This window comes from Hyaena hyaena, unplaced genomic scaffold (assembly GCF_003009895.1).
Source record: "Hyaena hyaena isolate Hyena2069 unplaced genomic scaffold, ASM300989v1 scaffold_289, whole genome shotgun sequence".
In the NCBI taxonomy this organism is placed as follows: Eukaryota; Metazoa; Chordata; class Mammalia; order Carnivora; family Hyaenidae; genus Hyaena; species Hyaena hyaena.
The window spans coordinates 1,782,822-1,795,091 of NW_024080920.1; the positions used below are offsets into that span (position 1 = coordinate 1,782,822).

Genomic DNA, 12,270 nt, shown 5'->3' on the forward strand with positions numbered 1-12,270 from the left:
CTTACTTTGCTACTCAGAATGAGGTCTGTGGACCAGCAACGTCAGCATCACCAATGTCACCTTCTTAGAAATGCAGTCTCAGACTTACTAGGTCAGAATCTGTACTTCAATAAGACTTGTGGGTGATTTTTGTGCATCCGTGTTTGAGAAGCACTGCCTGTGGATCATTCTCATCAACAAGCAAGCTAGTATTTTCTTGATTTCCTCCTCCAAGCCTGCCTGTCATCCAACTTCCCATGCTAATAGATGACACGGCCATTCCTGCAGCTGCTCAGGCTAAACAAACAGGAATTCTCTTTGACTTCTTTCTCACATATCCTACATTCAGTTCATCACCACCACACTTTACCACTTCCACAGCTAGTCCAAGATGCCATCATCTCTCATTTGGTCTAGTGCTGGTACCAGCTTCTTACCCGGTTAGTCGGCTTCTACCCTGTCTCCCTGCAGCTTGTTTTCTTCCAGTCAACCACAGTGAGACTTTAAAAACAGGTCTTGTTATATCCCTTCTCAAAATCCTGCAGTGGTTCTGCATCATATTTAAAATCAAAACCCATACTGGGGCATCTGGATGGCTCAGTCGGTTGAGCATCCAACTCTTGGATTCAGCTCAAGTCGTCGTCTCGCAGTTCGTGGGATCCAGGCTCTACTCTGATAGCTTGGAGCTTGCTTGGGATTCTCTCTCTCCTCTCTCTGCCACTCCCCTGCTTGTGCTCTCTTTCACCAAAAAAATAAACTTTAAAAAAGTCAAAACCAGGGGCGCCTGGGTGGCTTAGTCGGTTAAGCGTCCGACTTTCGCTTAGGTCATGATCTCGCGGTTCGTGGGTTCGAGCCCCACGTCGGGCTCTGTGCTGACTGCCAGCTCAGAGCCTGGAGCCTGTTTCAGTCTGTGACTCCCTCTCTCTCTGACCCTCCCCTGCTCACGCTGTCTCTCTCTCTCTCCTAGAAATAAATAAAAAACATTAAAAAAAAAAAAGTCAAAACCAAAACCAAAGCCCTTATTGTGGGCTGTCAGGCTATATGTGAACTGCCTTGGCCACTTCTCTCCTCTGTTTCCCCAGCTCACTTCACTTTAGTGACTCTGCTCCCCTCCTTTTCTTTTGCAGACCTGGTTCACCCCTGTTTTTTTGTACTGTTTTTTCCCCCTCTCTTTGTACTTTGTTGCTTTTAGTAGAATGCTCTTCATCCAAATGGCATGCTATCTCACTTCACTTAGGTCTCCCTGAGTAACTCATCTATATAAGCAGCCCTCTTTACTCTTTATTCCCTTATCTTGCTTTATTTCTCCTTCCTGAACTTACCGTTACCTAACATCTACTTTCTTGTCTTTCACACTAGAATATGATAAGTTGTAAACCTGTCTTCTCCATTTTAGTCATGGTACTACCATTCTCCTGGTTGCTGAAACCAGATGCCTAGAATGTAACCTTGATTTTTCCCCCTATTCCTTTCCTACTTCCTTCACTCAATCCTATCTCTAAAGTATATCTGAAACTTTTTATTTCTTATACTCTCCATTGTCCTTATCGGTGCTCTCATCATCCCTTAACTTGAGTCACCTCCCATCGATCTGCCCAATCCACATAGGAGCCAGAGAAAGTCTTTTTAAAAATGTCATCAAATCATTCAATGTCACCATTGAGTGTCATCAATCACTCCTTGCTTAAAATCCTGCAATGTTTTCCTAGTGTATATAATTCCTTGCTTTACAAAGTCCCGTTTACCTATTCAGAAACGGTCCATGCCATTTATCCCTTATTTAAGAAATTCCTGATATACTTGACAATAAACTATTTAAAAAATAAAATAATATTCTCTTTAAAAAAAAAGAAATTCCTGATACAAATCACTTTTTCTCTGACTCATTTGTGCTTTCGGTTTCCCTGTATAGAATCCCCCCACTTACATTTTTTTTTTTTAACAATTCATTCCTTCTCATTCTTACGGACTCAGCTAAAATGTGACCTACTTAGAAAGATAGGTCCTTACCACTGTATTAAAACAGCTTTTTTCAATCTCCATTATTTTCTATCTCATGACTCTATTTGCTTTCTTTATATCATTTCACACTTGCTTGAAAGACACCTTTAAGAAAATGAAATGGTTGGTCACAGACTAGGAGAAGATATTTGAAATACATATATTTGACAGTGGGCTTTTATCTAGAATAAATAACTTGTAAATTTATAATACAAAGAAAATAATACGTCTCAGGCAAACGATGGGAACAAATGCCTCACAAAAGAAGACATGTAATTGGCCAATAGGTACGTGCAAATGTGCTCACATCATTAACTATTTGAGGAGTTAAAACCACAATAATACACCATTTCACACTGACCAGGATGGCAAATTGACCAATGTGTATCCACTGGAGCTCTCTCACTCTACCTGTGGGAATGCAAAATGGTGTATCCGGTTTGGAGAACAGCTGGGAGATACCGGTTAGGTTAAATATGCACTTAGGACCTACACAACCTGGGGGAAGCAGTTAACACATACATTTTCCAAAGCTCATGGAATTACACACTTAAAATCTGTGCATTTTATTGAATCGAAACTTTACTGCTATACAAGAATGAAAAAAAGTTCCTACGGGTCCTCCTCTGTCCCTCCGGGTTGAGCGAGCACGTACCTGCAGGTTGGCAAACCTTAGGAATACGTGCGGTTGGGGAGGCAGCGACCCGGGTTCAGGGAGCTGCCCGCCACGCCGCACGACCCGCCGGCCGGTCCACCCACCGCTAGTTGCGGTTTCGGTTTCCGGTTTCAGTTTCCGTTTCCATTTCCCTTCTGCATTTTCGGTTCCCCGGTGGCTCCGCCTCTCCGCTGGGCCAAGATACCTTCTCAGAAAATCCGTCCGGCCGCTGCTGGGCTTTAAAAGGGAGTGAGGCGCGGTCGAGGTGGCACCGCGCTGGGAGCTGAGCCACCAGCATGACGGCGGAGGAGAGGAGGAATCTGCACGCCTTCCAGGACTATGTCATCAAGATTCTGGACCCTACCTATATCCTGAGCTACCTGTCCCCCTGGTTTAAGGACGGTGAGTTGTCCCCAGCGGCACTAGCCCCTTGAAGCAAGGAAACAATTTAGAACTTGTTTTTCTCTTGCCTTTTTCCCCCCTTTCTTTTAATCAATACATGTAGCCAGCTAGGAACCAGATCCCCACAGCATTTAAAGAAATTATTTTAAAAAAATTTTTTTAATTTTATTTAATCCAAGTCAGTTAACATATAGTGCAATAATAATTTCAGGAGTAGAATTTAGTGATTAATCACTTACGGATAACACCCAATGCTCATCCCAACAAGTGCCCTCCTTAATGCCCATCACAGATTTAGCTCATCCCCCCACCCAACACCCCTCCAGCAACCCTGTTTGTTCTCTGTATTAACTCTTATGGTTTGCCTCCCTCTCTGTTTTTATATTATTTTTCCTTCCCTTCCCCGATGTCTGTTCTGTTTCTTAAATTCCCACCACATTTAAGACTAGAGCTAGCCAAGAGGAGTCTTTGGAGGTCCAGATGGGGAACTGAGTCCCAGAGAAGTGATCTGCCCTGTGTAGTGGTGCACATCTATTCAGGTTCAAAGCTGGAGAAACATATCATTGTCCACTTCAAGTATTTCCTCTAATGGTTATGTCTAATGTGTCTTCAGCTTTGTACTGACATTGAAATTAAGAAATTAGATTTTGGTGCTTCTTAAAAAAGATTTTGGGGGTGGGAGACTGGTGAGGACAGATGTACACAAATGATGACAATGCTATGAGAACTGCAAAGTATTTGACCTTTACTCTTGCTGTGTCTTACTTGTGCTTACAATTGACTGGAAGCTTGAGAGAAGCAAGACTCTGGACTGAATGGGTGTAGGCTTCCATTCAGGTGTTTCTGTCTAGCTTTTGAGACCGGTGATGATGGATGAATGCCATATTGTAAATTTGCATCCAAGTGCACTGTATGGGAGATGAGCAGAGGCTTTGAAGAAAGAGGAAAAGGGAGGTGGTGCCTAGAAGGAGTTGAGATGAGAGAGGGGATCTGGCAACTCCTTTTCCGGCTCCAAGTGCCAAAATAGCTTTCCTGATGTGAGGCAGTTTTGGGAGATGTCCTGCAAGCAGACAGGTAATTTAAGTGCTGATTTCTCTGCAAAACCGTGGGGGCTGTGGAGTGAGGAGTGAAAGAATACCACTAACAAAAGTAGACTTCTGCTCTCTAGTTGTGCCCAGGGAGAAGTAACAAAGTAACATCCTAATGAACCACAGAGTAGCTTGGGCCTCTGAAGAATATAAGCCCCTGCAAGAATCTCTTTTAGAAATCTTGGAATAAATGAAACACTCACTAACTGGTGTGAATCCCATTCTTTTCTTGCACTGTGTGTCCATTCAATGAACAACTCATATATGTTAGGCAATATGCTAGTACTGGAGAGAATTTACATACACTTACTACACATATTATCTAATAGGAAGCATCATGCTAAGAACTGAGAAATCAGTGGTGAGTGTGATAGAACTGATCCTTCCCTAACAGAGATAAGAGTGCATACATACACGAAGGCACATTACTAAATAAATACACCATAAATGATAAAATGTAAGTGCTCTGATGGAAAACCATAGTGTGTTATGGGAGCACATAGGCAGCATAGTTTTTAATATATATATTAGTTTTAATTCGTAGTTATAATGTAATCACAGCAAAAATACCTAAAGGGAAATAGAAAAAGCTAGCTAAAGAACACTATGCATAACTATGTCTTATTTTTGAGTGTTAAAGATACAATAGAAGTTTTATTTCCAGCTTCTTACCAAGGGCAACTGATATCATTTGACTAGTTTATCCTGTTCATTTCTTTATACTTTATCATGTGCACATGTATCTGTAAACTTTTTTCTTCTCATCTTTTTCTGTTTTCTGTTAGATTGATAAAGTTTCTCTATCCCTATTTTTTGATATATTGGTTAACCAATATAGAATCCAGAGATTTCAAAGCATCCAAGAAAAAAAAATAGGGAAAGAGAAACTTTATCAATCTAACAGAAAACAGAAAAAGATGAGAAGAAAGAAAAAAGTTTACTTGTGACGAGTGTACTCTATCAGGATTCAGTCAGAGAGCTGAGACATGAGTGTTATGGCTGGATATAAACTTTTTGACTCATTCCTCCCCCACCCCCCCATAAGTGGGAGCTTATCCACACTCTCCTTATGCCTCCAAAATCATTCCCCATGCACACACAGATACATCAATATGTTTAAATTACACCAGGAATATCTAGTCTCTCTTTTACCATAATCTTTGTCTCTACATGTTGGATACTGTACACTAGTTGAATCTTGAGAAAGGAGATTTGAAGCCATGTTTCTTCTGGAGAGCTTGCATAGTCACTAGGGTCCTTCAGGGCTTTGCGATTCACCGGTTGTCCAGGATGTTTCAAGGTAGACTAGGTTGTGGGCTACACATTTTTTGCAATAGCCTTTTGGAGTCTAAGACTAGCTCTTATCTTGGAGGAGCCCTTGATGAGCAGTATTCTGAGTATTTACCCATTCAGGAACATTTTCTGGACCGTACATGAACCAGACTTTGCTGATGATTTGAATACAAAGATGAAGGTAAAAATGGATACAGCATGTCCATGATCACTGTCAATGGGAAAAGATAGACCCTCAGGCAGTTACTATATACTATGTGAAGCCAGTGGTTTAGTCAGCGGCCTGTAAAGAGACCAAGAAAGCATAGAAAAGAGATCAAGAAATGCTACCTTGAGAAACTGAGTATGGCATCACAGAGTGGCCAGGATGGCAAAGGTAGTAGGAAATACTGAGGGCCAAAAGTAGAATTTTGCCTGCATTGAACCCCCAGTGCTTTTGAGAAAAGTAGACTCGTCAGTAGGAGATATCTGGGCTAGGTAGCAGCAGGATGGGACTGACCTCATGCAGAGTGATGCTCATCTCCCCAGGATGCAGCAAGGCAGTTTCCCTGGGAAGGTTTCAGCTGTGGCTGGACGTTCATACAAAGTGTCAGTCATGGCTGGTGGCATGCCTATGGAAAGAACGAACAACAGGGAGGCCTGGGAGTAAGAACCCAGCTCCAAGGATGAGGTCTAGGAACAGGATTAACTATCTCAAAGGAATAGGGTACAGTTGTGTGCCCAGAGAATTTGGGGTAGGTGACAAGATAGGTGGATGTTATGGGTTGAATTGTGTTGTCCCTAAAAAAAGATAACTTTTTCAACCAAAAGTTAGGTTGAAATCCTAACCCCACTACCTCAGAATGTGAGCTTATTTGGAAATAGGATCTTTATAGAGGTAGTTAAGATGAGGACATGCTGGGGTAGGGTGGGATCCTAATCAGTGTGATTGGTGTCTTCATAAGAAGATAGCCACGTGAAGACACAGAGAGACAAAGAGAATGTCATGTGAAGACAGAGGCAGAGATTGGAGTGATGTGGCCACAAACCACAGAATGCTAACAGCCACTAGGAGCTGGAAGGGAAGAGGGGTGTATTGTCTCTTAGAGCCTTCAAAGGAAGTGTGGCCCTGCCAACGTCTTGATTTCAGACTTCTGGTCTCTAATACTGTAAGAGAATAAGTTTCTATTGTTTGAAGGCCACCAATTAGTGCTAAGTTGTTATTGTAGCCACAATAAACTATTAGAGATAGGTAAAATAAAAAACAGAAGTGTTGGGAAGGATATGTAAAAAAAAAAAAAAATGGAATCCTCATCCATTGCTGGTGGGAATGTAAAATGGAATAGGTCCTTTGGAGAGCAGTTTGATAATTCCTTACAGTGTTAAATGGAGTTACCATATGATCCAGCTATCTCACACGTGGGTATAAACTCAAGAGAAGGGAATACCTATGTCTACATAAACACTTGTATTGCTATTCATAATAGCCAAAATTACCAAAATTAGAAACAACCTAAATGCTCATTAACTGATGAATGGATAGACAACAGGTAGTATATCCACACAATAGAATATTATTCAGCAATAAAAAGGAATGAATGATACAAGCTACAACATGGATGTATATTGAAAACATTATGCTTAAGTGGGAGAACCCAGTTACAAAGACCACATATTGTATGATTTCATTCATATAAAATCTTCAAAGTAGGCAAATCTATAGACACCCAAGTAGATTAATGGTTACCTGGGGTAAAGAGGAAGGGAGATGGGAGTGACTTGTATAAGATTTCTCTTTACTATTCATAGTGTACTAACATTAGATAGTAGAGATGGATCCATAACTCTAAAAACCATTGGATTTTGCATGTTGAAAGTGTTAATTTTATTGTTCCCAAGGCAGAAACCTTGGCAGAGAAGGAGGCTATCCTTTCCTTTCTTCATTCATTCAGTATCTATTATGTGCTGGGTCCTCTTCTAATCTCTGAGAATACAGTGGTTAACCAGTCAGACAACTGGTTTATTTCTTGGAATTTACGTGCCACTGACAATGGGTTGGCGGCGGGGGGGGGGGGGGACATTATCAAATGTCAGGTCATATGAAGGCAACCATTTGGTCACTACCCCAGACATGGAGTTCATGTACAAAGTTAGCAAGACCACCAGTAGTTGGGTGGATAGTTTTCTGCTACCTGGTCTCACTGGGATTCTGTTTAGCTCCTCTTGCGTTTTTCTTTTCTGCCATATTTCATGCCGTCCAAGCAAAAACCTAGAAAGAGGACCATGAAAATATCTATTTCTAACTCGGCTTTCTGAGTCCAGTGTAATTGAAGATGCCATGGAGTGGTCCTTTCTTCACACTCTTTTAGTCCTACAATTAACTCAGACTTTTGAACAAGAGATTATCAAAATGTTGGAAGAAGCCTTTGTTTTTCAGTCTAATCCAGTCCTTTATAATGATTAATCCTCTGTTGTGGGGATGCTTTCTCACACATTGTTAAGAAACTCCCTTTTTAACAGATTGCTTTAGAGCATGTTCCCAGACTTCCATACCAAACTAGAAGAAGTTTCTAGAGTGGATGGGAGGGTGGACTTAGTTGGTGAAGAAAGGGCATACTCAGCCTGAACAGAGAATTTGCTGCCTTCTTGCCTTCCATTACTGTGATTTGTTAAAATCACCATCCCCATTTGAGAAGGTCTGGTAACCTTTTGTAGGTTTTTCTTCCAGTGATTAGTGGTTCTGCAGTTTGATGAGTCACTCTTGCTTCTGTTTGTAGATGAGGTGCAGTATATTCAGGCTGAGAAAAACAATAAAGGCACGATGGAGGCTGCCTCACTTTTTCTTAAGCTCCTATTGGAGTTGCAGGAAGAAGGCTGGTTCCGTGGCTTTTTGGATGCCCTTGCTCACACAGGTTAGTTCATTCTCCTTATTTACAAATCAGAGTATATTACTTGACTGTTACAAAATGCTGTAAAAGTGAAATGCTATTACCTTTGAGCTATCCACATGAACTTCCTACCTCTTAATCTGAAGCAATGTAAAGATTATTTTCAGTCAGATAGTATAATTGCCCACCTGAAATATCCAGGGGAAGCTACAGGGTGATTATTGTGAGAGTTTATTATTGGGCAAGTGTATTGGATATAAGATCGGTATACAAAAATTAGTTGCATTTCTGCACCATACACAAAAATGAACCCAAATTGGATTAAAAACTTAAATGGAAGACCTGAAAGCATAAAATTCCTAGAAGAAAACATAGGCAGTAATTTCTCTGACATCAGCCATAGAAATATTTTTCTAGATTTGTCTCCTTTGGCAAGGGAAATAAAAGCAAAATTAAACTATTGAGACTACACCAAATAAAAAGCTTTTTTTTGCACTGCAAAAGAAACTGTCAAGGAAGCAAAAAGACAACCTACTGAATGGGAGAAGATATTTGCAAATGACATATCCAATAAGGGGTTAATATCCAAAATATATGAAGAATTTCTACAACTCAACATCAAAACCCCCCAAAAATTCAATTAAAGAATGGGCAAAAGATGTGAATAGACATTTTTCCAAAGATAGCCAGATGGCCAACAGACACATGGAAATATGCTCAACATCACTCATTATCAAAGAAATGCAAATCAAACCACAATGAGATATCCCTTCACATCTGTCAGATTGGCCAAAATAAAAAATGCAAGAAATAATAATTATTGGCGAAGATATGGAGGATAAAAGAACCCTAGTGCACTGTTAGTGGTAATACAAACTGGTTCAGCCACTGTGGAAAACAGTATAGAAGTTCCCCAAATATTAAAAATAGAATTACCATATGATCCTATAATTTCACTATTATTTCCCCAAAGAAAACAAAAACATTAATTCAAAGGGGTATATGCACCCCTGTGTTTATTGCAGCATCATTTACAATAGCCAAGATATGGAAGCAACCCGTGTCCATCCATAGATGAATGGATAAAGATGTAATATATATACTATGAAATATTAGCCATAAAAAGAAAGAAATCTTGCCATTTGCAACAACATATATGGATCTATAGGATATAATGCTAAGTGAAATAAGTCAGGCAGAGAAAGACAAATAGCATATGATTTCACTCATATGGGGAATTTAAGAAACAAAATGAACAAAGAAAAAAGATAAACGAAAAAGTAGACTCCTAGAAATAGAGAACAAATTAGTGGTTGCTAGAGGGGAAGTGGGTACGGAGGTGGGTGAAACAGATAAAGGGGATCAAGAATACACTTACTGTGATAAGCACTGAGTAATGTATAAAATTATTGAATCATTATGTTACACACCTGAAACTAATTTAACACTATGTTAATTTTACTGGAATAAAAATAAATAAAGCATAAAAATTAGTTGCATTTCTACCCACCAGAAGCAACCAGAAAATGTGTACAAAATGGTATTTTTACAACAGTCACAAAAGGAGTAATGTATTTAGGGAAAAACCTAGCAGAAGATGTGTAAAGTCTGAATGGAGAAAATGATAGAAGTGTTATTGAAACATATTAAAGGAGTCCTATTGAAGTGGAGATATATACCCATGCACATTGAAAGGAAGACTTGATACCATAAAAATATCAGCTCTCTCAACATTGATATTTGTATTCACTACAATTATTATTGCTTCTTGGCCTTTTGGCTAAGATCAAGTGTTATACTCAATACAGTTTAATAAAAATACTACATGCTTGGGGCGCCTTGGGTGGCTTCGTCGGTTAAGCGTCTGACTTTCGCTTGGGTCATGATCTCATGGTTCTTGAGTTCGAGGTGTCGGGCTCTGTGCTGACTGCCAGCCCAGAGCCTGGAGCCTGTTTCAGAGGCTCTCTCTCTGACACTCCCCTGCTCACCCTGTCTCTCTCTCTCTCCTAGAAATAATAAATAAATAAATAAATAAATAAATAAATAAATAAATCATGAAAAAATTAAAAAAAAATACTACATGCTTTTTCATGCACTTGACAAATTTCTAAATGATTCTAAAATGTCAATGGAAGAATTATGATCTAAGAATAGACAGGACATTCCTAAAGAAGAATTAAATAGTCTGGAGTTTCCCCTTCTAGATAACAAAATTTATTTTAGAGCCATAGGCACTAAGACAGCTTAATGTTGGTCCTGGCATTGACCAACTGACCAATGAAATAAAGAGCCTTCAATTAAATTCCTGTATTTATGAAAACCTGATATATTTGAGATCACTTGGAAGGGAGGATGGTTAGTAATGGAGGGGCTTTTAATAAATTGCAGTGTGCTGTTATAGACAGGATAATGTTAAAAACCAAACAAACCCTAACCTGCGTACCCATGTAGAATAAATTTGTATTCCTTAGCTCATTCCATTCACGTATACACACAAAATGAATCCACGAGAATTAAAGACGTAATTCCAAAAGGCAAAATCTTAACAGTTGTTAAAATTGTTAACAATTGCACTGGGAAGATACTTAATAATTGTATGATGTTTTGACTCCTTGGAAGAGGAGTCAGAGGTTGTAGCTGAAATCCAAGGCACACTTTGGAGGGAAGATTTTATACTAAAACCAAATGTTAAGACTTCACATTATCCTTCGCACTTTCTCCTAAGAGATGATAAATATTTTTAGAGGACCTAAATAAAATGTTGGGTGCCTGAAATGAATATTGAGTTTTCTTTTTGAAAGATTATTAATTATTCAGGTGGCTTACAGGTATCTTTTGTGTTCTCTCACTGTACATTCAAACATGATCATATGATGTTAATCTTCAAATATCTTTTAGTTGGTTTCATAAAAGCCCCCTTTTTCTTCTTTTCAGGTTATTCTGGACTTCATGAAGCCATTGAAAGTTGGGATTTCCAAAAAATTGAAAGGTTGGAGGAGTATAGATCACTTTTAAAGCGTTTACAACCAGAATTTAAAACTACAGTTAATCCAAAAGATATCCTTCCTGAAGTATCTAAATGTTTAATTAGTCAGGAGTGTGAAGAAATTATGCAGGTAATTTAATTACTATAATTACTATAATTAATTAATTAGAATTAATTTAATATAATATAAAATACTGAATTTGGGGGAAGTAATTTGAACATGGGAAATGTATTCTGTTTTCTCCACTGATTTAGACCCGAGAAAGATCACTGAAATCCACAAAAGTCCTCAAATATAAGGCATAATTACCTAGAATAGTATTTTTAGTTGTGAACTGAATAATTTTTAATGTCACAAGTTTTTCAGGCTTATCCTATTTTCAGTTAAAATTGTTACTACTTTTGCAAATAATGTTTTATGCAAATTTAAATAAAGTTGAACAGTTTAGCAAATAAAAAGAAAAACTATAGAGTTTAGTGGTTAAGCATTCACGCTTTGGACACAAATTTTGTTAGAATCCTAGTACACCTGTCTATTTGTGGTATGATCTTAGGCAAGTTATTTAGTTTCTCTAAACCTCTGTTTCTTGATGTATAAAATGGAAATATAGTACCTAATTAGCATAATATTTTTATAAGGATTAAATGAGATAATATATATATGTGCTTACATATACCTGGCATATAATCATAGGTGCTCAATACATTTTAATTATGATTAATAATAAAAATCATATAGATCACATTTGCCCTGAAAAAAACCATTTGTTAATATTTTGTTATATTTTTCCAAATATCTCTTTATGCCAGTGTACTCATGTTTTGAATGGTTGTCAAATGGATTGTTTCCTAACATTGCTTCTGCTGATAGATACAAGGTCTCCAAAAAGGTGAGAACACCTGGCTTGACATAGTGATACCATGTGTAACAAGGACAAAGGAAAGAGTGTCTTAAAAGGCACCATGTTGGATGGGGCAAACATGGTCAGGAATCAGACC

General features: G+C 38.6%; 1 protein-coding gene across 2 annotated transcripts in view; it reads left to right on the forward strand.

Annotated features, from left to right (window-relative positions):
• Nucleotides 1-2,841: 2,841 nt before the first annotated feature.
• DDX58 (DExD/H-box helicase 58) overlaps nt 2,842-12,270 on the forward strand; it is a 35,727-nt gene continuing 26,298 nt past the window's right edge. Inside the window, exons 1-3 of one of the 2 annotated variants that reach the window (XM_039247035.1) lie at nt 2,842-3,037; nt 8,175-8,309; nt 11,220-11,401. In XM_039247035.1, coding sequence (XP_039102966.1) covers nt 2,932-3,037; nt 8,175-8,309; nt 11,220-11,401 — 423 coding nt within the window. In that variant the 5' untranslated portion in view covers nt 2,842-2,931. The remainder of the gene's footprint in view (nt 3,038-8,174; nt 8,310-11,219; nt 11,402-12,270) is intronic. The other variant, XM_039247036.1, reaches the window with a different exon arrangement.